General features: G+C 40.5%; 2 protein-coding genes across 2 annotated transcripts in view; both read left to right on the forward strand.

Annotated features, from left to right (window-relative positions):
* Window positions 1-13,859, forward strand: part of gpr183a (G protein-coupled receptor 183a) — a 26,771-nt gene extending 12,912 nt beyond the window's left edge. Inside the window, exon 2 of the mRNA XM_061970733.2 lies at window positions 11,839-13,859. Coding sequence (XP_061826717.1) covers window positions 11,855-12,982 — 1,128 coding nt within the window. The 5' untranslated portion in view covers window positions 11,839-11,854 and the 3' untranslated portion in view covers window positions 12,983-13,859. The remainder of the gene's footprint in view (window positions 1-11,838) is intronic.
* Window positions 1-26,652, forward strand: part of gpr18 (G protein-coupled receptor 18) — a 56,023-nt gene that overhangs the window by 12,897 nt on the left and 16,474 nt on the right. The window lies entirely within an intron of this gene.

Raw genomic sequence — 26,652 nt, forward strand, 5'->3', positions numbered from 1 at the left:
AGGCAAAGCTCTCGATTTACCGGTCGATCTACGTGTACCCCGCCTTCCGCCCGATTGTAGCTGAGATAGGCTCCAGCGCCCCCCGCGACCCCAAAAGGGAATAAGTGGTAGAAAATGGATGGATGGATGGATCTACGTTCCCATCCTCACCTATGGTCATGAGCTTTGGGTCATGACCGAAAGGACAAGATCACGGGTACAAGCGGCCGAAATGAGTTTCCTCCGCCGAGTGGCGGGGCTCTCCCTTAGAGATAGGGTGAGAAGCTCTCCCTTAGAGATAGGGTGAGAAGCTCTGTCATTCGGGGGGAGCTCAAAGTAAAGCCGCTGCTCCTCCACATCGAGAGGAGCCAGATGAGGTGGTTCGGGCATCTGGTCAGGATGCCACCCGAACGCCTCCCTAGGAAGGTGTTTCGGGCACGTCCGACCGGTAGGAGGCCACGGGGAAGACCCAGGACACGCTGGGAAGACTATCTCTCCCGGCTGGCCTGGGAACGCCTCGGGATCCCCCGGGAGGAGCTGGACGAAGTGGCTGGGGAGAGGGAAGTCTGGGCTTCCCTGCTTAAGCTGCTGCCCCCGCGACCTGACCTCGGATAAGCGGAAGAAGATGGATGGATGGATGGACATTTAAATGACATTGCATACATGTAAAATTAAATGCTATTTCACATTATTTGACCAGTAGCAGTTACACCCATCCACCCATCTGAACAGGTCAGCCACCTGTTTAAAGCCCGATCACAGTTGAAATCTTGAAATGAAGGGCCTTTAATGGCCAAAACATTAACCTGGACAACATTTTAACAGCTGGTTGGCTCAGATTTGATTCTTTTCATTGCATTCACATGCTGCAGTGGACAGTGGACAATTTAGCTTCAGTCCATGTGTGTTTATTGACAACAGGGTTATAACCTGGACACGTTAGCTCGTCGGTATGAAAACACGTGACTGTTACTACGTGCATGAAGCAGCGTCAGGCTGCTCACCGTCAGTGAAACGCTCGGTGAAATCGAGGATTAACGTTAAATATATGACGAGCCGCGAGCGGTGCAGCTATAACCTATATTACCCTCGTATTTTGATCCCGTCCGTCCGTCCGTCCCTCTTCTTCTTCTTCTTCTTCTGGCCCACCAGGTGAATTAAGTGCTATTGGCGGAGTTACAATGCATAGTAGGCTACCGCCACCTACTGCACCGGAGTTGTAACTACAAGCAACATTCACAGACAGAGTCCCATTGCTTTTATGAGCGGTCGAGCGAGTCAAAAGCCGAAAAATCCATTTGTGGCGGACGTAATTCATTCGTGGCGGGCCGCCACAAATAAATGAATGTGTGGGAAACACTGACACACATCAACTTACAGTACAGATTAACTTTATTAACATTGTTTTTAAGTCTATAACAGAAAAGATTTAAAGTGCATCAATTTGCCTGAAAAAAACCAAAAAACAAGTATTTTTCGGAGTATAAGTCGCTCCGGAGTATAAGCCGCACCGGCTGAAAATGCATAATAAAGAAGGAAAAAAACATATATAAGTCGCACTGGAGTATAAGTCGCATTTTTTGGGGGAATGTATTTGATAAAAGCCAACAGCAAGAATAGACATTTGAAAGGCAATTTAAAATAAATAAAGGCTGAATAAGTGTACGTTATATGAGGCATAAATAAGCAACTGGTATGTTAACGTAACATATTATGGTAAGAGTCATTCAAATAACTATAACATATAGAACATGCTATACGTTTACCAAACAATCTGTCACTCCTAATCGCTAAATCCCATGAAATCTTATACGTCTAGTCTCTTACGTGAATGAGATCAATATTATTATTTGATATTTTACGCTAATGTTAATCATTCCACACATAAGTCGCGCTTGAGTATAAGCAGAGGTGGGTAGAGTAGCCAGAAATTGTACTCAAGTAAGAGTACTGTTACTTTAGAGATTTATTACTCAAGTAAAAGTAAGGAGTAGTCACCCAAATATTTACTTGAGTAAAAGTAAAAAGTGTGTTGTGAAAAAACTACTCAAGTACTGAGTAACTGATGAGTAACATACACACTCATATCATATATATATATATACATTGATATATACAGTATATAATTTATATGTATTTATTTTGCTGTTTTTGTTTACATGTTAAAGGTGTTTTAATGAATATACATGCATGTTTAACATATAGATTCCTTTCTTTCATGAAGACTAGAATATAAGTTGGTGTATTACCTGATTCTGATGATTTGCGTTGATTGTAATCAGACAGTAGTGCTGATAACGTCCACGTTTTCAAATGGAGGAGAAGAAAATTTCCTCCTTTCTGTCTAATACCACATAAAAGTGGTGGGTTTTTGGCATCTTATTTGTCCAGCTTCCATATTCGTTTTTATACACTTTACAAGAAATATATTGGCGTCAAACTCCGTAGCTTGCTAGCTTGTTTGCGCTGGCTTTCGGAGACTCTTATTTGGAAAGCGCAGGCGCGATGGAGCGGCACTTTTATTGTGAAGACAGGAACGTCCTCATGTGCGGACAGTCTTTAGGCTTTTGACGGGATGTACGGTTGAAATAAAAAAATAGTCTTTTTTCCTTCACACTTTTGATTGATTGATTGAAACTTTTATTAGTAGATTGCAAAGTACAGTACATATTCCGTACAATTGACCACTAAATGGTAACACCCCAATAAGCTTTTCAACTTGTTTAAGTCAGGTCATGTGACCACCTGGCTCTGTTTGATTGGTCCAACGTCACCAGTGACTGCATCTGATTGGTGGAACGAAGTGAAACGTCACCAGTAAGGCAGGCACTTTGAAGGTCTGTCTGACAGACCAAAACAAACAAAGCGTGCATTAACAGATCGATAAAAATTAGTAGCGAGTAGCGAGCTGAATGTAGATAAAAGTAGCGGAGTAAAAGTAGCGTTCCTTCTCTATAAATATACTCAAGTAAAAGTAAAAGTATGTTGCATTAAAACTACTCTTAGAAGTACAATTTATCCCAAAAGTTACTCAAGTAGATGTAACGGAGTAAATGTAGCGCGTATACCTCTGAGTATAGGTCGCACCCCCGACTTATACTTATATGAAAAAAAACTGCGACTTATAGTCCGAAAAATACTGTAAATTAACTACAAACATTTTTTGACCGACCTGAACCATTTGATACTGAAAAGTTAAGTTGAATAAACTCAATAAATAATACTAAATTGCAATTTATCAGGAACATTAACTCAGCAGCAAAAATACATACCTGCCAACTTTTGAAATCAGAAAAACCTAATAGCCAGGGTCCAGGGGCCGCAGGCCCCGGTAGGTCCAGGACAAAGTCCTGGTGGGGGGTTCAGGCCGACGCAAAATGATTATTAGCATTCAGACAGGTGAAAATGTTGCTAAAACCATCACTTTTCTATCAGTCACAGTGACTTTTATCGAACACAAAATTATTTCGATAACTTATTTGGAAGGGTTCAATCTCTCACCTGTGTTAGTTTGAAGCCGAAACGACAAACGCGCTCAGAGGAGATAATGTCAGAAAAGAAGTGACCGGTTTATAAAAAAAATTTTGTTTTGAAGGGGAAATTGCAAACTTCCTGTTGATTTTTGCTGAGGGTTGTCAAACTATGAAAAGTAGGTCTAAGTGAGACCTACATAGAAGTTTTTGTTTCATGTCTCTCTGACTTTCCCAGTGGGAGTTACAGGCAGTTTTTGTCATTTTTTTCTTCCGAGGAGCAGTTTTTTTCTGCGTTTTATTAAAAAATTGCGGTAGAGCACAATTTTGAGATTTGGGATTAGGTTTTTTCAATAAAGCACTATTTTAGCCAGTCCTGATGTGTGTGTTCAGTTCGGTGAGTTTTGAAGCATGTTAAGGGGGTCAAATTACAGCTCAAAGAGGCAAAAGTGACAGTTTTTAGTACTTTTTTGTCTTGAAGGGGGTACAGTTTTACATCGTCATAATCGGTGCTGCTGTCAGTCGACGTGCTAAATGGTTCCGTCTTCATGACATCGGCGATACTTTTTGAGGATTCTGTTCCAAGACACTGAATAATGTTTGCTGTTTTGGTTCGACCACATCCATATTTTTGGGCGATTTTCGAGTCGGGAAACATTTTCCGAAATAACTGTCCCATGTGATCAGCCAGTGCGATTGGAAGTCCATGCTCAATTATTGCCTCCGTAAATAAAACTTCGGCATTTATCACATCCAAAGAATCTGTTTGGGCGACGAAAAACGCTGAAATTTTTCCACTTGTATCGCTAGCAACGGCATTAGACTTGTGGTTTTTTTTGTCCCAACGTGATCTTTTACATCGCTAATTCCTCCGTGTCCGATCGAAAAATCACCCTTTTTGGAACGGATAATTATTCCCGGATAGGCTTTTGAATATTCTTCACGGAATGACTGCAGTTTTCTTTTCGGTTTAAGACTCTTTTGCGATTTTTCTCCGGCTGATTCCATGATCGTTCGCTCGTTTGGAAACAATGGCAACTGGTGCCTCGTGCTTGGCAGCGGTGCTATAAATAGCCTCGCGCATGGCATTCGGAATGGCTCGATAGGAAGTTACGGGAAGCAGTGTCGATTGTCATTGTTGTTACGCGATTTCGTGAATAAAACTTTAAAAAAAAAATTTTTTTTTAATTAATGAAAAACCGTATTTTTTATCACTGCAACCGTAACCCGGAATAGGTTGATGAAAACCGTACTAATTACGGAAAAACCGGAGTAGTTGGCAGGTATGAAAATATATAAAACACTTTAACCTACAAAACAAAACCGAATAAAGCAATTTGTGCTGATTTTTATTCTAATCAAAATGAAGGAAGTCAGGATTAATGGATGAAATGATCCTGCATGATACTGATAAAGCACGCGCCCGCAGAGGTCCAAACTGCCGTACGGTAATCGAGACGGTGCACAGTTACTTTTGGTTAAAATATTTAGCAAAACTATTGTCATACAAAGAGTGGTGCGTACGATCATCACCACGACAATTTACTACAAATATTTGAACAACTAAACAAACTCCATTTGGCCTCAACTGCTTCTGGATGCAATTCAAAAAAGTTAAAGTTAAAGTACCCATGATTGTCACACACACACACTAGGTGAGGCAAAATTATTTTCTGCATTTGACCCATCACCCTTGATCACCCCCGGGAGGTGAGGGGAGCAGTGGTGGTCACGCCCGGGAATCATTTTTGGTGATTTAACCCCCAATTCCAACCCTTGATGCTGAGTGTCAAGCAGGGAGGTAACGGGTCCTATTTTTATAGTCTTTGGTATGACTCGGCCGGAGTTTGAACTCACGACCTACCCATCTCAGGGCCGACGCTCTAACCACTAAGCCACTGTGATCAATCAACTGACAGAACTGGTCAAAATCACTTTATCCATTTCTATGCTTATCCTTTTTTAAGTGCACAAAGCATTGTGAAAAACATGCAGAATTAAAGCTGCAAGCAGCATTGGTCGGGCCCACGTATTTGGCAGGTGCTAGTCCTAAGTGTCCCAATACTTTTGTCAAGTTTTAGTCCCAAGTATCCCAATACTTTTGTCCAGTTTTCGGCCTAAATGTCCCAATACTTTTGTCAAGTTTTAGTCCCAAGTGTCCCAATACTTTTGTCTACTTTTAGTCCGAAGTGTCCCAATACTTTTGTCTAGTGTACCTACCTTGTCTGCATTGTGTGGGCACGCTGGTGCTTCCTGCTTTTAAGCAGCCATCTTGAGAAAACAGCAGCGCAGCAGCATCAGCGTAGCGGGTCTTTGAAGGCTCATAAAATCAAAACCGGAGCAGTTATAAAAATTATTTCGATAACTTATTTGGAAGGGTTCAATCTCTCTCCTGTGTTAGTTTGAAGCCGAAACGACAAACGCGCTCAGAGGAGATAATGTTAGAAAAGAAGTGACCGGTTTATAAAAAAAATGTTGTTTTGAAGGGGAAATTGCAAACTTCCTGTTGATTTTTGCTGAGGGTTGTCAAACTATGAAAAGTAGGTCTAAGTGAGACCTACATAGAAGTTTTTGTTTCATGTCTCTCTGACTTTCCCAGTGGGAGTTACAGGCAGTTTTGTCATTTTTTTTCTTCCGAGGAGCAGTTTTTTTCTGCGTTTTATTAAAAAATTGCGGTAGAGCACAATTTTGAGATTTGGGATTAGGTTTTTTCAATAAAGCACAATTTTAGCCAGTCCTGATGTGTGTGTTCAGTTCGGTGAGTTTTGAAGCATGTTAAGGGGGTCAAATTACAGCTCAAAGAGGCAAAAGTGACTGTTTTTAGTACTTTTTTGTCTTGAAGGGGGAATTGCCAACTTCCTGTTGATTTTTGCCCGAGGATGTACTATTATGAAAACTAGGTCAGAGTCACACCTACATAAAGGTTTTTGTTTCATGTCTCTCCGACCTTCCTAGTGGGAGTTACAGGCAGTCTAGTTTTTTTTTTCGTAGGGGGCGCTAGAGCGCAAATTTAAATTTTGAGGTTTGGTTTTGTGATAAAAGGTTTTGCCGTATATTACTGATGTGTGTGTAAAATTTGGTGAGTTTTGAAGTATGTTAAGGGGGTCAAATTACAGCGCAAAGTTGCGGAAGAATAATAATAATAATAATAATAATAAAGAATAAAACCTTACAAATTCAATAGGTCCTTATGTCCCATTGCATAAGGACTCCCTGTGGGAGTCCTTTTGCAATGGGCCATTGCGGGCCCTAATAATAAAACCTTAGAAATACAATAGGTCCTTATGTCTCATTGCATAAGGACTCCCTGTGGGAGTCCTTTTGCAATGGGCCATTGCGGGCCCTAATAATAATAAAGAATAAAACCTTACAAATTCAATAGGTCCTTATGTCCCATTGCATAAGGACTCCCTGTGGGAGTCCTTTTGCAATGGGCCATTGCGGGCCCTAATAATAATAAAGAATAAAACCTTACAAATTCAATAGGTTCTTATGTCCCATTGCATAAGGACTCCCTGTGGGAGTCCTTATACAATGGGCCATGTGGGTCCTAATTATTTAGACTGTCAGAATGATGCTAAAAATGGATCAGAGTTTCTCAGAGCTCATGCGCCACCACTCGCCATTTTTGTATTTGTACTTGAGTTTTCTATTTTTCCAAACCTCCTCCTTCATACTGTTTATTAATTTATTGTACAAAATGGGTTTGTAAATCAGCTAAACAAGTTCTAACTTTACAAGACTGGCGACAAACATCAATTTACAAACTATAGACCTGTTTCCTTACTTCCACAATTCTCTAAAATCATTGAAAACCTGTTCAATAACAGATTAGAGAGTTTCATAAATAAAAATAGAATACTCGAAGAAAATCAATATGGATACAGAGTTAATGTTTCAACTTCGATGGCTTTAATTGAAATTACAGAAGAAATGACCAATTGCTATAGATAATAAAAAATGTGCGGCAGCAGTTTTTATGGATCTAACTAAAGCATTTGACACAATTAATCACAACATTTTAATCAAAAAACTAGAACGATATGGCATCAGAGGGTTAGTCTTAAACTGGATAAGAAGTTATCTAATGAACAGGAAACAATACGTGAAGGTAGGCGAACACACCTCTACAACGCTAAATATATCCTGTGGTGTACCTCAGGGATCAATACTAGGACCTAAATTATTCAATCTATATATAAATGACATTTGTAAAGTTACAAAAGATTTAAAGTTAGTATTATTTGCGGATGATACAACAGCGTTTTGTTCAGGAGAGAACACACAGAAGATACTACAAATAATAACAGAAGAAATGAACAAATTAAAAAGATGGTTTGACAAAAACAGACTATCGTTGAATCTCAGTAAAAACTAAAATAATGCTATTTGGTAACAGTAGAAGAGAAAGTCAAACACAAATACAAATAGACGGAATAGAAATTGAAAGAGTAAATGAGACCAAATTTCTAGGTATAATGATTGATGATAAATTGAACTGGAAATCTCACGTAAAAAATATACAACATAAAGTAGCAAGAAACACGTCAATAACGAATAAAGCAAAACATGTTCTAGACAAAAGATCACTTCATATTCTCTACTGCTCACTAGTGTTACCATATCTGAGTTATTGTGCAGAAATATGGAGAAATAACTACAAAAGTACACTTCATTCATTAACGGTGTTACAAAAAAGATCAGTTGTAATAATACATAATGTTGGATATAGAGAACACACAAATCCTTTATTTATTGAATCAAAGATACTGAAATTCTACGACATAGTGAATTTGCAAACAGCTAAAATTATACACAAAGTAAACTATAACCTGCTACCCAAGAATATACAACAATTCTTCTCAAAAAAGAGAAATATAATCTTAGAGAGAAATGTAATTTAAAACATTTGTATGCACGTACAACACTTAAGACCTTCAGTATATCAGTATCAATCCAATCCAATCCACTTTATTTATATAGCACATTTAAACAACAAAATGTTTCCAAAGTGCTGCACAACAATATTAAACACAATTAAAAACAATATAAAATAAATATGATTAAAAACAATTTCAAAGGGTAAAACCAATTAAAACAGTAAATAGAAAGCAAAAAGCAAAATTTTAAAAACACAGAGGACAACAGAGGACCACACAACTCACGTAGTGTTAAAAGCCAGAGAATAAAAGTGGGTCTTAAGACGAGACTTAAAACACTCCACTGTGGGAGCAGTTCGAACATGGAGGGGCAGAATGTTCCAGAGCTTAGGGCCGACCACAGAGAAGGCCCTGTCTCCCCTGGTTTTAAGTCTCGTCTTGGACACCACGAGCTGGAGCTGGCTCTCGGACCTCAGAGCGCGCGCAGGATTGTAAGTTTGGATGAGGTCCGAGATATACTGAGGTGCCAGTCCATGTAAAGCTTTAAAAACAAACAGCAAGGTTTTAAAAATCAATTCTAAAATGAACAGGGAGCCAGTGCAAACTCTCAAGGATTGGGGTTATATGCTGGCGTCTCCTGGCCCCTGTTAAAAGTCGTGCTGCCGCATTCTGGACTAACTGCAACCGGGAGAGAGCTTTTTGGATAATGCCAGCATAAAGTGCATTGCAGTAGTCCAGGCCACTTGAAATAAAAGCATGCACGACTTGTTCAAAAAGGTTAAAAGATAAAAACGGTTTTACCTTTGCTAAAAGACGAAGATGATAAAAACACGATTTTAAAACGCCATTGACTTGTTTGTCAAGTTTAAAATCGCTGTCAGTATAATCCATTCTTTCATTCTTTCACTCACAAAATAATCTTACTTATCTCAACATATGAAATGTAACTTACTTCACCAATTATTATTTATTTACTTATTTTATTGTGATTACTTAGGGAGTATATTGTGAATAAATTGAGAACAGGAAGTGAACAAAAGTTTTAGCAACCCCTTGTCCATTGCCCTTAAAACGGCTGGTATCAGTAAAGGAATCCATAGATGCGGTCTAGAACACACACATTCTCTATACGCTGATGATTTACTATTGTTTATATCTGATCCAATCTCTACCATTCCAAAGATTATTGAATTGCTAAACAATTTTGGATCATTCTCTGGCTATAAACTGAATTTCGCTAAGAGTGAATGCTTCCCTGTGAATTATTTGGCCCTTGAGATCCCTGATGGATATTTCCCATTTAAGATGTCCAGGAACAGCTTCAAATACTTAGGTGTACATATTTGTCGTAAGTTACCAGCTCTCTACAAGGACAATTTTCCACCTCTAATCGACAAACTTAAATTAGATTTGGAAAGGTGGAATGATTTACACATAACTATAGCTGGCAGGGTAAACTGCATCAAAATGAATGTGCTTCCTCGATTTTTGTACCTGTTTCAATGTTTGCCTATCTTTTTACCCAATTCCTTTTTTTGCATAATAAACAAACTAATTTCATCCTTTATATGGAAAGGCAAGAATCCCAGGATTAGGAGAGAGTTCCTGCAAAGGCATAGGTCCGTAGGTGGTTTATCACTCCCTAATCTAAAATACTACTATTGGGCAGCTAACATACACAAAGTGACTCTCTGGATCCAAGAACCTGAATTAATCTGGTGCAAGTCTGAAGCTAGTTCCTGTTCTACCTCTCTCCTGGATCTGCTTACATCAAAACTACCTTATCGACCATCCCAATTTACTTGTAGTCCAATTGTCATTTCTACCCTTAGAATCTGGTCTCAATTTAGAAATACTTTCGGCCTGCAGGGCTTATCCAACCACAACCCCATTCATAATAACCACCTCTTCCTCCCTCCCAACACAGATGTAGCGTTTTCTCTATGGAAGCAGTCAAGCCTTAGCAGGCTAAAGGACTTATATATTGGTGATGTCTTCGCTAGTTTCAGTGAACTGTGTGAAAAATTTGACCTACCAAAATCTCACCTATTTCGATACTTTCAGGTTCGTAATTTTGTTAAATTAAATAGTTTCTCTTTCCCTAATACTCCACCTAATTCGCTAATTGACTCAATTTTAGATATTCCCACAAATCAGAAAGGCCTAATCTCCAAAATCTACATCTTAATATCCCAGTTTGGTAAAACGTCTCTTGATAAAATCAGAGGGAGTTAGGAAGAAGAGCTTGGCAGATCTATAGATGATGGAGATTGGGATTCTGCCTTAACCCAAATTAATAACAGTACATCCTGTTCAAGGCTTAATTTAATACAATTTAAGGTTGTCCATCGTATTTATTTTACTAATTCCAAACTCTCCAAAATATACCCCAATATCTCGGATACTTGTAACAGATGTTACATGTCACCTGCAAATATGACGCACATGTTTTGGTCTTGTCCCCATTTGCTGGATTATTGGACAACTATTTTCAAACACCTTGCTAAGGCATTGGATTTAAATCTGACACCATGTGCAGAAATGGCTATTTTTGGGACGGTATCAGATCCCCAAATAAGGAGAAAATGTAAGGATAGTATCGCCTTTGCATCCTTATTAGCACGTAGGAGAATTTTGCTGGAGTGGAAGTCACCAGTCTGCCCCAAAGCCTCCTTATGGCTTAAAGACCTTATGATGTATTTAGATCTGGAGAAAATAAAGTTCAATCTTAGGGGGGCACCTGGGAAGTTTTATTCTGTTTGGGGCTGTGTGGTTGACTACATAGCTAAATTAAAGACGCTACAGGACACATGAAAAGTTCACCTTTCATAAACCAGCTTCCTTTTTGGTAGTTTTTTTGTTTTGTTTTGTTTTTATTTATTTATATTTATTCTGGGTGTATATTTACTATCTGCCTATGTTGAGAAGAAAGTGATGTACTAATTATTTTCCATTTGTGACTGTACCTTTAACTTACTGTATGTAGGACCTGGGGGGGTGGGGGCTATGTGTGTATGGGGTATGTGTCGGGTTGTTGTTCTTGGAAGTGGGTGGGAAAAAAAGGGGAAAATGTGACTACTGTTCTATTGTATATTGTAATACCTGTCAAATTTAATAAAAACATTTATTAAAAAAAAGTTTTAGCAACTGTTATGTAAAAGAAAAGGGGTAGGATTAAATAAGCTCTGCTTCTTCCTACTCCTTTTCGAACATGTTGAAAAGAGAAACTGGAGATTGTGATGTATCATGTTGTATACTTGCATGTTCCAAATAAACTCAAACTCAACTCAAACTCAACTCAACTTATGACATTGGCACAGCACAGTCCAGTTTTTTCAGGAAGCAACAACACTCAATTTGAACGTTGGGTGGAAAGGAGCGATAACTTCCTCCTTGCAAGGTGCGTCATCACAAATCATGAGTTCTCTCTTGTGGTTTTAATAAAGCAAAAGGGTACAAAACACGTGGCTTGTCGCGTTCAACTAAAATCATCCTCTTTCTGTTTCAAGAACCGGAACATCCAAGATGGACTCTACAGCTTCACCCGTGATACATGAATCTACGCCTGCCAACAACGGCTCCGGCTGCAACACCCTGTACGAGCACAGGAGCTACGCCCGGGTCCTCATGCCCATCTTCTACACCGTGATCTTCTTGGTTGGCCTGCTGGGCAACGCCTTGGCTTTGCACGTCATCCGTCCCAACCTGAAGAAGATGAACTCCACCACTCTGTACTCGCTCAACCTGGTGATTTCTGACATCCTCTTCACGCTGTCGCTTCCTGTGAGGATCACCTACTACGCGCTCGGCTTCCACTGGCCCTTTGGCGAGGTCGTGTGCAAGATCTCAGGCCTCATCTTCTACATAAACACTTACGCCGGCGTCAACTTTATGACCTGCCTGAGCGTCGACCGCTTCATTGCCGTCGTCCTGCCGCTGCGCTTCGGCCGGCTGCGCAATGTTCGCAACGTGCGCTACATTTGCGGCGTGGTCTGGCTGCTGGTCCTGGCGCAGACCCTCCCGCTCATTGGCATGCCAATGACCAACAAAGAACCAGGCGACTTTATCACCTGCATGGAATACCCCAATTTCGAGAAGGTACCCAGTATCGCTACCATCCTCATTGGCGCCGTCTTCCTGGGTTACATTCTCCCAATGATCACTATCCTGGTGTGCTACTCCATCCTGTGCTTCAAACTCCACTCCACGGCCAAGGCCAACCACCTGACGGAAAAATTAGGCCGAAGCCGCAAGGCCATCGGCGTCATCTGCTGTGTGTCCCTTGTCTTCGTGGTCTGCTACAGCCCCTATCACATCAACATCCTGCAGTACATGGTCCGCAAGCTGGCGCACAACCCGGACTGCGCCGATCTAACCGCCTTCCAGGTGTCCCTGCACATCACAGTGATTCTCATGAACCTCAACGCCTGCCTGGATCCGTTTGTCTATTTCTTTGCCTGCAAAGGCTACAAGACGAAGCTCCTGAAGCTCCTCAAGCTGGAGGTCAGCATGTCGGTCTCCAGCGCCGTCAGAACGTCGCCCGAAGGCTCCTCCAAGGACGTTATCGACGGCAACAAGATCCAACTCAACGGTTGCGCTTCGAGCTCGGCCACCGAGAGGCTGATGGAGAGGAGATCGCAGCAGTATGTGTAAATGAGAAGACTGAAAAGTTGAAAGGATCCAGGCAAGACCTTTCAGTGGGACGGTATGCTCTCATTGACAAGTGTGTCAAAATGTTGGGTCAGAATGTTCCCTGACTGACAACTTCTGTGGTTTAGATCTCTTGAACTCAAGGTTCAAGGTTCAAGGTTCAACTTTATTGTCCCCGCGGGGAAATTTGTCTTGGGCACAGTGCATCATTGCTTTCTTAACATACCCAAAAACAACAGAACTAAAAACACAAGCACAGACACAACCACAACCAAACAACTAACATTTAAACATCAGAACATGGAGCTTGATAGACATAGGTGGCACTTTGATGTAGGCATAAAATCTACAGTATGGAGATAAAGATAAAGTACCAATGTGCATTGCACTAGAGCTCATGGATAAAGTGCTGTGTGCTAAAGTGCTTAGTTCTAAAGTGCTATGTGCTAAAGTGCTGTGTGCTAAAAAAAAAGTGCTAACCTATGTATTAAAATTCTATTGCACATTGTTGGTCAGTTTAATGGAGGCTGGGACAAATGATAATTTAAGGCGGTTAAATTTGCATAGTGGGACCCGGAGTCTTCTCCCTGATGGCAGGGTTCCATATTCAGGAACTCCCTAGTGAAACAATTAATTAAGTGTGGATGAACATTGTCCAATACCAGGCTGTGAACCTCTTCTCCTACTACTACTTCACAATTTGAATGTTTTGCTTCAACTGTCAGAAGTCACTTGTAATGAATCTATGCTGGTTTGACATTTACAGGCTGTCAAGCGCCTGCCGAAAACAAGGGGTGAAGCTTCTTTTTTTTTTTAACTAAAAATTAATACTGCAAATATGAATATTACATGTTAGCAATAAATAAAGGCTATAAACGAATGTTCTGAACTTCTGCTTCCATGCCAGTGTTGTTCTAAGCGGCGCATGTGGCTCTTCTGCGTCCTTGTTGTTTTTTTATAACCCCGAAGTGAGAAAAGTTTGCATTTTTAAACTAAATTCGATCCAAAACTATCCTAATCTGTATACCGTATTTTTCGGACTATAAGTGGCAGTTTTTTTCATAGTTTGGCCGGGGGTGCGACTTATACTCAGGAGCGACTTATACTCCGAAAAATGCGATAGTCATTATTTTCAGCCATGTTTGTTTTGATTATGTTTCATTTTTTGTTTTCTGAGAGTGAAAGTGGTTAATGTCATTTTCCTGTAAGCCGTGAGATCACATCTACAGCAGAACATTTCATTTTGTTTACGTGAACTGAGAATAAATAAGACAGTCAACCAACCTGTCATGTCCATGATGACGTTTTATGGGTTTGTTGGTAAGTTTGTTTCAAGTTTCAAGTAGAATGTATATACCGTAACCAAATATGTTTAAGATACCCAAGTATAACATTTGATAGGTCAGTTGGCTATATGTTTTTTTTTAGAACCGATCTTCCAAAAACTACCATGGACAAATGTCTAATGGCTAATCCAGAACACTACTGTACTGTACGACTGTAGTACAGTATTTACCCCCGAAAAATGGTTGAGATAGAGATGTTGAAAAAATATTTGCACATTTAATTATGAACAATAGTCATTCCAAAATACCGAAGCAGTGGGGGTGCACAAAAAAAAAAAAATTCACATCCGAATATATATATATACTGTATACACACAAGTATATATATATATATATATATATATATATATATATATATATATATATACAGTATATATATATATATATATATACATATATAAATATATGTGCATATATATATGTATGCGTGAGTGTATATATATATATATATATATATATGTGTATATAAATGTGTGTGCGTGTATATATATATATGTGTGCATATATATGTGTGTGTTTATATACAGTATATATATGTGTGTGTATCTATATATATATATATATACACATACACACACACACACACACACATACATACATATATATATATATATGTGTGTGTGTGTGTGTGTGTGTGTGTGTGTATATATATATATATATAAAAATATAAATATATATATATATATATATATATATATATGTATGTGTGGGAAAAAAATCACAAGACTATTTCATCTCTACAGGCCTGTTTCATGAGGGGGGGTACCCTCAATCATCAGGAGATTTTAATGGGAGCATTCGCATACCATGGTTTATACAGGGCACAGAGTGGGTGGGTACAGGCTGGCGTAGGGGCGTGGTGATTGGCTCATGTGTTACCTAGGAGGTGTTTCCGTCTATGGCGGCATGCTGTTACAATTGCGCTGCGCTTGTTGAGGGATGACAGGTCTGGACGGTAAATAATAAACAGTTTCTCTTTCAAGCATAGGTTGCATCTTTTATTACCACTATTGTAAGGTGTGCTGGATGCAAGAATTTGCCATGTTATTGAATATTCAACATTATTGTCTTTGAGGTCCCAAATGTGTTTGCTGAGTTCTGTGGTATTTCGCAGGTTTTGGTTCCTGAAAGAAGCCTTGTGATTGTTCCATCTGGTTTTGAATTCTCCCTCGGTTAATCCTACATATGTGTCGGATGTGTTAATGTCCTTGCGTATTACCTTACATTACATTACATTAACACATCCGACACATATGTAGGATTAACCGAGGGAGAATTCAAAACCAGATGGAACAATCACAAGGCTTCTTTCAGGAACAAAAACCTGCGGAATACCACAGAACTCAGCAAACACATTTGGGACCTCAAAGACAATAATGTTGAATATTCAATAACATGGCAAATTCTTGCATCCAGCACACCTTACAATAGTGGTAATAAAAGATGCAACCTATGCTTGAAAGAGAAACTGTTTATTATTTACCGTCCAGACCTGTCATCCCTCAACAAGCGCAGCGAAATTGTAACAGCATGCCGCCATAGACGGAAACACCTCCTAGGTAACACATGAGCCAATCACCACGCCCCTACGCCAGCCTGTACCCACCCACTCTGTGCCCTATATAAACCATGGTATGCGAATGCTCCCATTAAAATCTCCTGATGATTGAGGGTACCCCCCCTCATGAAACAGGCCTGTTGAGATGAAATAGTCTTGTGATTTTTTTCCCACACATACATATATTGCGCTCTACTACGGTATCGAGCACTATTTTTTGGATAACCTTATTAAGACATATATATATATATATATATATATATATATATATATATATATATATATATATATATATATATATATACACAGTATATATGTATATATATATGTGTGTGTGTGTGTGCGAGTGTATATATATATATATATATATATATATATATATATATATATATATATGTGTGTGTGTATATAATATATATATATAAAAATATATATATATATATACACACAGTATATATGTATATATATATGTGTGTGTGTGTGTGCGAGTGTATATATATATATATATATATATATATATATATATATATATATAGATATATATATATAAGCGGTAGAAAATGGATGGATGGATGGATGTGTGTGTCTATATATATATATATATATGTGTGTGTGTGTATATATGTATACACACACACACACATATATATATATATATATATATATATATATATATATATATATATATATATATATATACAAATATATATATATGCAAAACAATTTTTACTATGTGTTACATTTTTTTTTTTTTTTATTAAATTCAATAAAATTTTAGAAAATATGTTTTTATGCCATCTCCCTCCAACCAGAAGGACCTGTAACCTGTTTTGAAAAAGTGTTATTATAATTATTAAACCAAATATTGCCAGAATCGGTTTGAATCGAGAATGGTGTAGAATCGAGAATCTATTTGAATCGTCACTCAAGGAATCGGAATGGGATCCAATCGTTAGGTGCCCAAAGATTCACACCCCTACTAGACAGGATTGCTAGATACAGTTTCCTAAAACGTTCACTAAAGTGTAACCTCCAGAGCAGTGTTTTTCAACCACTGTGCCGTGGCACTCTAGTATGCTGTGAGATACAGTCTGGTGTGCCGTGGGAGATTATCTCATTTCACCTAATTGGGTTAAAAGTATTTTTTTGCAAACCAGTAGTTATAATCCGCAAATAATGTGCCTTGTTGAGTGTCAGTACTGTCGAGAGCTCGGCAGAGTAACCGTGTAATACTCTTCCATATCAGTAGGTGGCAGCAGGTAGCTTAATTGCTTTGTAGATGTCGGGAACGACGACGACGGTTTGTCACGATCCCAATATGCAGACGACAGCGGGAGGCATTGTGCAGGTAAAAAGGTATCTAACGCTTAAACCAGAAATAAACAAAAGGCGATTGCCGCTAAGAAAAGGCATTGAAGCTTTGGGATGATTATGCAAAACAAAAATGAATCTGAACTGGCTGCAAAGTAAACAAAAACAGTAGTGATGGGTCCGGCAACACCGATGCATCGGCGCATGCGTCGAGCTCATAGAGCAAAACCCTGTGTCGGTGCGCGTACCGCTTTTAGAAAGTCACGTGACCGATCATGAGCTGTTTTGGTCACGTGACCGATACGCCAACTGTGTCGCACTGACGCCTCCTCTGTGCCCTGTGAGCGGCTCTTTTCTACAGCCGGAGAAATAATAACTAAGAAGAGAAATCGTCTAAAATGTAATACGTCGGAAAAACTTTTTTTTTTTTTTTTAATAAAAATGTGTAAAAAAATAAAATTAAAACAATTCCCAGTCCACAATCATCCACAACACGTTCTCTTAGATTTCCATGTTATGATACATGTTCACATTATTTATTGACTGTATATAAAAAAGATAAAAATATTTTTTTTTTTAAATGAAGATATGAAATAATCCTAAATGAAATACAATGACTTGGTTTATATTATTGTATATACTAGGGCAGGGGTCACCAACGCGGTGCCCGCGGTCACCAGGTAGCCCGTAAGGACCAGATCAGCCTGTTCTATAAATAGCTCAAAGAGCAGCACTTACCAGTGAGCTGCCTCTATTTTTTAAATTGTATTTATTTACTAGCAAGCTGGTCTCGCTTTGCTCGACATTTTTAATTCTAAAAGAGACAAAACTCAAATAGAATTTGAAAATCCAAGAAAATATTTTAAAGACTTGGTCTTCACTTGGAATAAGCGGTAGAAAATGGATGGATGGATGGATGGGTCTTCACTTGTTTAAATAAATTCATTTATTTTTTACTTTGCTTCTTATTACTTTTAGAAATACAATTTTAGAGAAAAAATACAACCTTAAAAATGATTTTAGGATTTTTAAACAAATATACCTTTTAAATTTCTTCCTCTTCTTTCCTGACAATTTAAATCAATGTTCAAGTATTTTTTATTTTTTATTGTAAAGAATAATAAATATTTTAGCTTCTGGTTTTTCGACGAAGAATATTTGTGAAATATTTCTTCAAACTTACTATGATTAAAATTAAAAAAAAATATTCTGGCAAATCTAGAAAATCTGTAGAATCAAATGTAAATCTTATTTCAAAGTATTTTGAAATTCTTTTAAAATTGTTGTTCTGGAAAATCTAGAAGAAATACTGATTTGTCTTTGTTAGAAATACAGCTTGGTCCAATTTTTTAAATATTCTAACAAAGTGCAGATTGAATTTTAACCAATTTAAAACATGTCATCAAAATTCTAAAATGTATCTTAATCAGGAAAAATTACTAATTATGTTCCATAAATTATTTTTTTAATTTTTTCAAAAAGATTCAAATAAGCTAGTTTTTCTCTTCTTTTTGTCGGTTGAATTTTGAATTTTAAAGAGTCGAAATTGAAGATAAACTATGTTTCAAAATGTTATTTTTTTTTTTTTCGTGTTTTCTCCTCTTTTAAACCGTTCAATTAAGTGTTTTTTTCATCATTTATTCTCTACAAAAAACCTTCCGTAAAAGGAAAAAAAAAATGTACGACGGAATGACAGACAGAAATACCCATTTTTTTATATATATAAATGTATTTATTTAGCTATTCTTGTTTAAATCACACTTACGTGTAACTTACAAATGACAATATATTTATTGATTTAAGTGTGTATCAAACTGGTAGCCCTTCGCATTAATCAGTACCCAAGAAGTAGTTTTTGGTTTCAAAAAGGTTGGTGACCCCTGTACTAGGGCATCAAATCAGTGTCAGTTGAGTCGGTCCATAGGTTGCCTGTAGGGATTTTTAATGTCCAGCAGATGTCAGTATTTAGTGACACAGTATCGACACAGTATCAATACAGTTTTGCAATGTGTCGAAACGCTTCATGACGCCTCATCAACCCATCACTAAAAAACAGAATGCTGGACGACAGCAAAGACTTACAGCGTGTGGAGCAGAGACGGCGTCCTCAAAGTACATGACATGACAATCAACAATGTCCAACAAAGAAGGATAGCGTCCACACAACTTAAATATTCTTGATTGCTAAAACAAAGCAGGTGCTGCGCTTAAAGGAAAACATGAAACTGCTACAGGAAAATACCAACAAAACAGGAAAAAAGCCACTAAAATAGGAGCGCAAGACAAGAACTAAAACACGACACACAGGAAAACAGCGAAAAAGTCAAAATAAGTCACAGCGTGATGTGACAGGTGGTGACAGTACACTTACTTTGAGACAAAAGCTATTGTGATGTATGGTTGGTTATGGTTTGAATTCATATCCAAGAAACTGTAAGATCAGCACTGTGTGAGAACATTTTAACAAGAAATGGGCAACAAACTATGTTAGTATCTTCTTTTAAATCCATCCATCCATCCATCTTCTTCCGCTTATCCGAGGTCGGGTCGCGGGGGCAGCAGCCTAAGCAGGGAAGCCCAGACTTCCCTCTCCCCAGCCACTTCGTCCAGCTCTTCCTGTGGGACCCCGAGGCGTTCCCAGGCCAGCCGGGAGAGATAGTCTTCCCAACGTGTCCTGGGTCTTCCTCGTGGCCTCCTACCGGTCGGACGTGCCCTAAACACCTCCCTAGGGAGGCGTTCGGGTGGCATCCTGACCAGATGCCCGAACCACCTCATCTGGCTCCTCTCCATGTGGAGGAGCAGCGGCTTTACTTTGAGCTCCTCCCGGATGGCAGAGCTTCTCACCCTATCTCTAAGGGAGAGCCCCGCCACCCGGCGGAGGAAACTCATTTCGGCCGCTTGTACCCGTGATCTTGTCCTTTCGGTCATAACCCAAAGCTCATGACCATAGGTGAGGATGGGAACGTAGATCGACCGGTAAATTGAGAGCTTTGCCTTCCGGCTCAGCTCCTTCTTCACCACAACGGACCGATACAGCGTCCGCATTACTGAAGACGCCGCACCGATCCGCCTGTCGATCTCACGATTCACTCTTCCCTCACTCGTGAACAAGACTCCGAGGTACTTGAACTCCTCCACTTGGGGCAAGATCTCCTCCCCAACCCGGAGATGGCACTCCACCCTTTTCCGGGCGAGAACCATGGACTCGGACTTGGAGGTGCTGATTCTCATCCCAGTCGCTTCACACTCAGCTGCGAACCGATCCAGTGAGAGCTGAAGATCCTGGCCAGATGAAGCCATCGGGACCACATCATCTGCAAAAAGCAGAGACCTAATCCTGCAGCCACCAAACCAGATCCCCTCAACGCCTTGACTGCGCCTAGAAATTCTGTCCATAAATGTTATGAACAGAATCGGTGACAAAGGGCAGCCTTGGCGGAGTCCAACCCTCACTGGAAACGTGTCCGACTTACTACCGGCAATGCGGACCAAGCTCTGGCACTGATCATACAGGGAGCGAACTGCCACAATAAGACAGTCCGATACCCCATACTCTCTGAGCACTCCCCACAGGACTTCCCGAGGGACACGGTCCAATGCCTTCTCCAAGTCCACAAAACACATGTAGACTGGTTGGGCAAACTCCCATGCACCCTCAAGGACCCTGCCCAGAGTATAGAGCTGGTCCACAGTTCCACGACCAGGACCAAAACCACATTGTTCCTCCTGAATCCGAGGTTCGACTATCCGGCGTAGCCTCCTCTCCAGTACACCTGAATAGACCTTACCGGGAAGGCTGAGGAGTGTGATCCCACGATAGTTAGAACACACCCTCCGGTTCCCCTTCTTAAAGAGAGGGACCACCACCCCGGTCTGCCAATCCAGTGGTACCGCCCCCGATGTCCAATCGGGGGCGATGTTGTAAATGTGATGTTTTATGTGTTGTTTACTGTTTTTAATGTAACCTTGTTGCTGCCCTCTTGGCCAGGTCTCCCTTGGAAAAGAGATCTTTGATCTAAATGGGATTTTTACCTGGTTAAATAAAGGCTAAATAAAAAAATTAAATACTGTCAATATCGACTGCTGAGTTTCATTTTTTTGTAATGTTTTCTGCTGGTGGTGTGCCTCCAGATTTTTTTCAATAAAAAAATTGTGCCTTGGCTCAAAAAAGGTTGAAAAACACTGCTCCAGAGAACCAGAATCTTCTGCAGTGGACATTTGTGAACAAGCAAAATGACCATTTTTTTCCCCAAAATGTGTAACTCTGACAAAAAATTTTTTTTACCAATATAAGTCCACTGCAGAGGAGGCTGCTTCTCAAGACGATATACCAAAAAGACTCAATGTCTATGGTCAGTGTCATATTTTTGCACCATGGACAGAGGTGGGTAGTAACGTGCTACATTTACTGCGTTACATCTACTTGAGTAACTTTTGGGATAAATTGCACTTCTAAGAGTAGTTTTAATGCAACATACTTTTACATTTACTTGAGTATATTTATAGAGAAGAAACGCTACTTTTACTACGCTCCATTTATCTACATTCAGCTCGCTACTGATTTTTATCCATCTGTTAATGCACGCTTTGTTTGTTTTGGTTTGTCAGACAGACCTTCAAAGTAGGATCTATCGCATGCCTGCGTTTCACCAATCAAATACAGTCACTGGTGACGTTTGACTCCGTTTCACCAATCAAATACAGTCACTGGTGACGTTTGACTCCGTTTCACCAATCAAATACAGTCACTGGTGACGTTTGACTCCGTTTCACCAATCAAATACAGTCACTGGTGACGTTTGACTCAGTTTCACCAATCAAATACAGTCACTGGTGACGTTTGACTCTGTTTCACCAATCAAATGCAGTCACTGGTGACGTTTGACTCCGTTTCACCAATCAAATGCAGTCACTGGTGACGTTTGACTCAGTTTCACCAATCAAATACAGTCACTGGTGACGTTTGACTCCGTTTCACCAATCAAATACAGTCACTGGTGACGTTTGACTCAGTTTCACCAATCAAATACAGTCACTGGTGACGTTTGACTCCGTTTCACCAATCAAATGCAGTCTCTGGTGACGTTTGACTCCGTTTCACCAATCAAATACAGTCTCTGGTGACGTTTGACTCCGTTTCACCAATCAAATGCAGTCACTGGTGACGTTTGACTCCGTTTCACCAATCAAATACAGTCACTGGTGACGTTTGACTCCGTTTCACCAATCAAATACAGTCACTGGTGACGTTTGACTCCGTTTCACCAATCAAATACAGTCTCTGGTGACGTTTGACTCCGTTTCACCAATCAAATGCAGTCACTGGTGACGTTTGACTCCGTTTCACCAATCAAATACAGTCACTGGTGACGTTTGACTCCGTTTCACCAATCAAATACAGTCACTGGTGACGTTTGACTCCGTTTCACCAATCAAATACAGTCACTGGTGACGTTTGACTCAGTTTCACCAATCAAATGCAGTCACTGGTGACGTTTGACTCTGTTTCACCAATCAAATACAGTCACTGGTGACGTTTGACTCTGTTTCACCAATCAAATGCAGTCACTGGTGACGTTTGACTCTGTTTCACCAATCAAATGCAGTCACTGGTGACGTTTGACTCCGTTTCACCAATCAAATAGAGCCAGGCGGTCACATGATTAACAAGCTTAAGCTTACATGAACTCAACGTCAAATTTGAGGAAGCACGTTAGTAGATATTTTGGCTGTCACTGTAGGCTGATGTTAGCTTCCCTGCTATGAATCACTGTCAAATGTACATCGGTGTGGGGACATTTATTAACGCACTGCAGCCTTAACAGACAGAGAGACACACACACACACACGCACAGTCGCACACAAACTCACACATGCATAGAAACACCAATCAGAAGTGCACAGTGTGTTCCCAGGTGCAGCCCACACCTATCAGTTTATGGTTTGCGTAAAGGCTAACTTGTTATTTTCCTTTGTAATCTCTGCCTACTGAGCCTATGGTGCTGTTAAGTTATCGTGGCTCGATTTGCCTTAATTTTTTTATGTTAATGTATTATTATTTCCATCCATCCATCCATCCATCTTCTTCCGCTTATCCGAGGTCGGGTCGCGGGGGCAGCAGCCTAAGCAGGGAAGCCCAGACTTCCCTTTCCCCAGCCACTTCGTCCAGCTCTTCCTGTGGGACCCCCGAGGCGTTCCCAGGCCAGCCGGGAGACATAGTCTTCCCAACGTGTCCTGGGTCTTCCCCGCGGCCTCCTACCGGTCGGACGTGCCCTAAACACCTCCCTAGGGACGCGTTCGGGTGGCATCCTGACCAGATGCCCGAACCACCTCATCTGGCTCCTCTCGATGTGGAGGAGCAGCGGCTTTACTTTGAGCTCCCCCCGGATGGCAGAGCTTCTCACCCTATCTCTAAGGGAGAGCCCCGCCACCCGGTGGAGGAAACTCATTTCGGCCGCTTGTACCCGTGATCTTGTCCTTTCGGTCATAACCCAAAGCTCATGACCATAGGTGAGGATGGGAACGTAGATCGACCGGTAAATTGAGAGCTTTGCCTTCCGGCTCAGCTCCTTCTTCACCACAACGGATCGATACAGCGTCCGCACTACTGAAGACGCCGCACCGATCCGCCTGTCGATCTCACGATTCACTCTTCCCTCACTCGTGAACAAGACTCCGAGGTACTTGAACTCCTCCACTTGGGGCAAGATCTCCTCCCCAACCCGGAGATGGCACTCCACCCTTTTCCGGGCGAGAACCATGGACTCGGACTTGGAGGTGCTGATTCTCATCCCAGTCGCTTCACACTCAGCTGCGAACCGATCCAGTGAGAGCTGAAAATCCTGGCCAGATGAAGCCATCAGGACCACATCATCTGCAAAAAGCAGAGACCTAATCCTGCAGCCACCAAACCAGATCCCCTCAACGCCTTGACTGCGCCTAGAAATTCTGTCCATAAAAGTTATGAACAGAATGGGTGACAAAGGGCAGCCTTGGCGGAGTCCAACCCTCACTGGAAACGTGTCCGACTTACTGCCGGCAATACGGACCAAGCTCTGGCACTGATCATACAGGGAGCGGACCGCCACAATCAGACAGTCCAATACCCCCATACTCTCTGAGCACTCCCCACAGGACTTCCCGAGGGACACGGTCCAATGCCTTCTCCAAGTCCACAAAACACATGTAGACTGGTTGGGCAAACTCCCATGCACCCTCAAGGACCCTGCCCAGAGTATAGAGCTGGTCCACAGTTCCACGACCAGGACGAAAACCACACTATTATTATTATTTAATATATATTATTGCTTTAGATGCTTAAGAGATATTCCTGGCTCTAACTTTGCTCATTGCTATTTTTATGTTTTTGTGCATTATTTGTTGCAGTCATCATTAAACGAACAGGTTACTCATCAGTTACTCAGTACTTGAGTAGTTTTTTCACAACATACTTTTTACTTTTACTCAAGTAAATAATTGGGTGACTACTCCTTACTTTTACTTGAGTAATAAATCTCTAAAGTAACAGTACTCTTACTTGAGTACAATTTCTGGCTACTCTACCCATCTCTGCTTACAACAAAGAATCACTTTATTAACATTGTTTTGGTCTGTACCAGAAAATATTAAAAGTGCATCAATTTGCCTGGGGAAAAAAGTCATTATTTGAATTATGAATGAGGATTAAACTGTCAGGGTCAGTTCTGCAGTGGTTCTCTTCATATTTGTTAGGTCTGAGTCAGCAGATTTGTTGTGTGGAATGGAGTGCCTCAAGGTGCTGTTGTGGTTCCTGTATTGTTTTTTGCTGTTTTTTTAACCCTTTGGGAAAGAGCCTTGAAAGGTTTAGCAATGTTTCTTTTCACATTTTTGCTGACGACGTCCAGCTCTACTGCTCTTTTAAGCCGTCTGACATCCAGAAGTTTAACTCCTTGGTTCAGTGTGGACATAAAACAATGGCTAAGTGATAACTCTGCAAAACAGAAACCAATCCCTGATAACTTAATTTCAGGTATGAAACAGTACTTGGGTGATTTCGGCCAGTCTACTAAGCCAAGCCTCAGAAACTTGGGAGTTACCTAAAGACATGTCATTAGTGCAGCATTGTAAGCAGCTGACGAGGAACTGCTTCCTTCATCTAAGGAACATCTCTAAACTTTGAGAGATGGTGTCACAGAATGACTTGGATCTTATTTCGTATCTTCGCGGTTTAGACTATTGTAACAGTCGGTTGTCATGTACGAACAAGAAGGAGCTTTCTTGACTGCAACTAGTCCAAAACTCTACAGCGAGAATTCCGACCTGCACTATTGGGAGTAATACATCTCTAAAGTAACAGTACTCTTACTTGAGTACAATTTCTGGCTACTCTACCCACCTCTGGCCATGGACCCCTACTTATACAGGTAAAAGCCAGTAAATTAGAATATTTTGAAAAACTTGATTTATTTCAGTAATTGCATTCAAAAGGTGTAACTTGTACATTATATTTATTCATTGCACACAGACTGATGCATTCAAATGTTTATTTCATTTAATTTTGATGATTTGAAGTGGCAACAAATGAAAATCCAAAATTCCGTGTGTCACAAAATTAGAATATTACTTAAGGCTAATACAAAAAAGGGATTTTTAGAAATGTTGGCCAACTGAAAAGTATGAAAATGAAAAATATGAGCATGTACAATACTCAATACTTGGTTGGAGCTCCTTTTGCCTCAATTACTGCGTTAATGCGGCGTGGCATGGAGTCGATGAGTTTCTGGCACTGCTCAGGTGTTATGAGAGCCCAGGTTGCTCTGATAGTGGCCTTCAACTCTTCTGCGTTTTTGGGTCTGGCATTCTGCATCTTCCTTTTCACAATACCCCACAGATTTTCTATGGGGCTAAGGTCAGGGGAGTTGGCGGGCCAATTTAGAACAGAAATACCATGGTCTGTAAACCAGGCACGGTTAGATTTTGCGCTGAGTGCAGGCGCCAAGTCCTGTTGGAACTTGAAATCTCCATCTCCATAGAGCAGGTCAGCAGCAGGAAGCATGAAGTGCTCTAAAACTTGCTGGTAGACGGCTGCGTTGACCCTGGATCTCAGGAAACAGAGTGGACCGACACCAGCAGATGACATGGCACCCCAAACCATCACCCAACCATGCAAATTTTGCATTTCCTTTGGAAATCGAGGTACCAGAGTCTGGAGGAAGACAGGACAGGCACAGGATCCACGTTGCCTGAAGTCTAGTGTAAAATTTCCACCATCAGTGATGGTTTGGGGTGCCATGTCATCTGCTGGTGTCGGTCCACTCTGTTTCCTGAGATCCAGGGTCAACGCAGCCGTCTACCAGCAAATTTTAGAGCACTTCATGCTTCCTGCTGCTGACCTGCTCTATGGAGATGGAGATTTCAAGTTCCAACAGGACTTGGCGCCTGCACACAGCGCAAAATCTACCCGTGCCTGGTTTACGGAC

The sequence above is a fragment of the Nerophis lumbriciformis genome, linkage group LG13 (genome assembly GCF_033978685.3).
Source record: "Nerophis lumbriciformis linkage group LG13, RoL_Nlum_v2.1, whole genome shotgun sequence".
NCBI lineage: Eukaryota > Metazoa > Chordata > Actinopteri > Syngnathiformes > Syngnathidae > Nerophis > Nerophis lumbriciformis.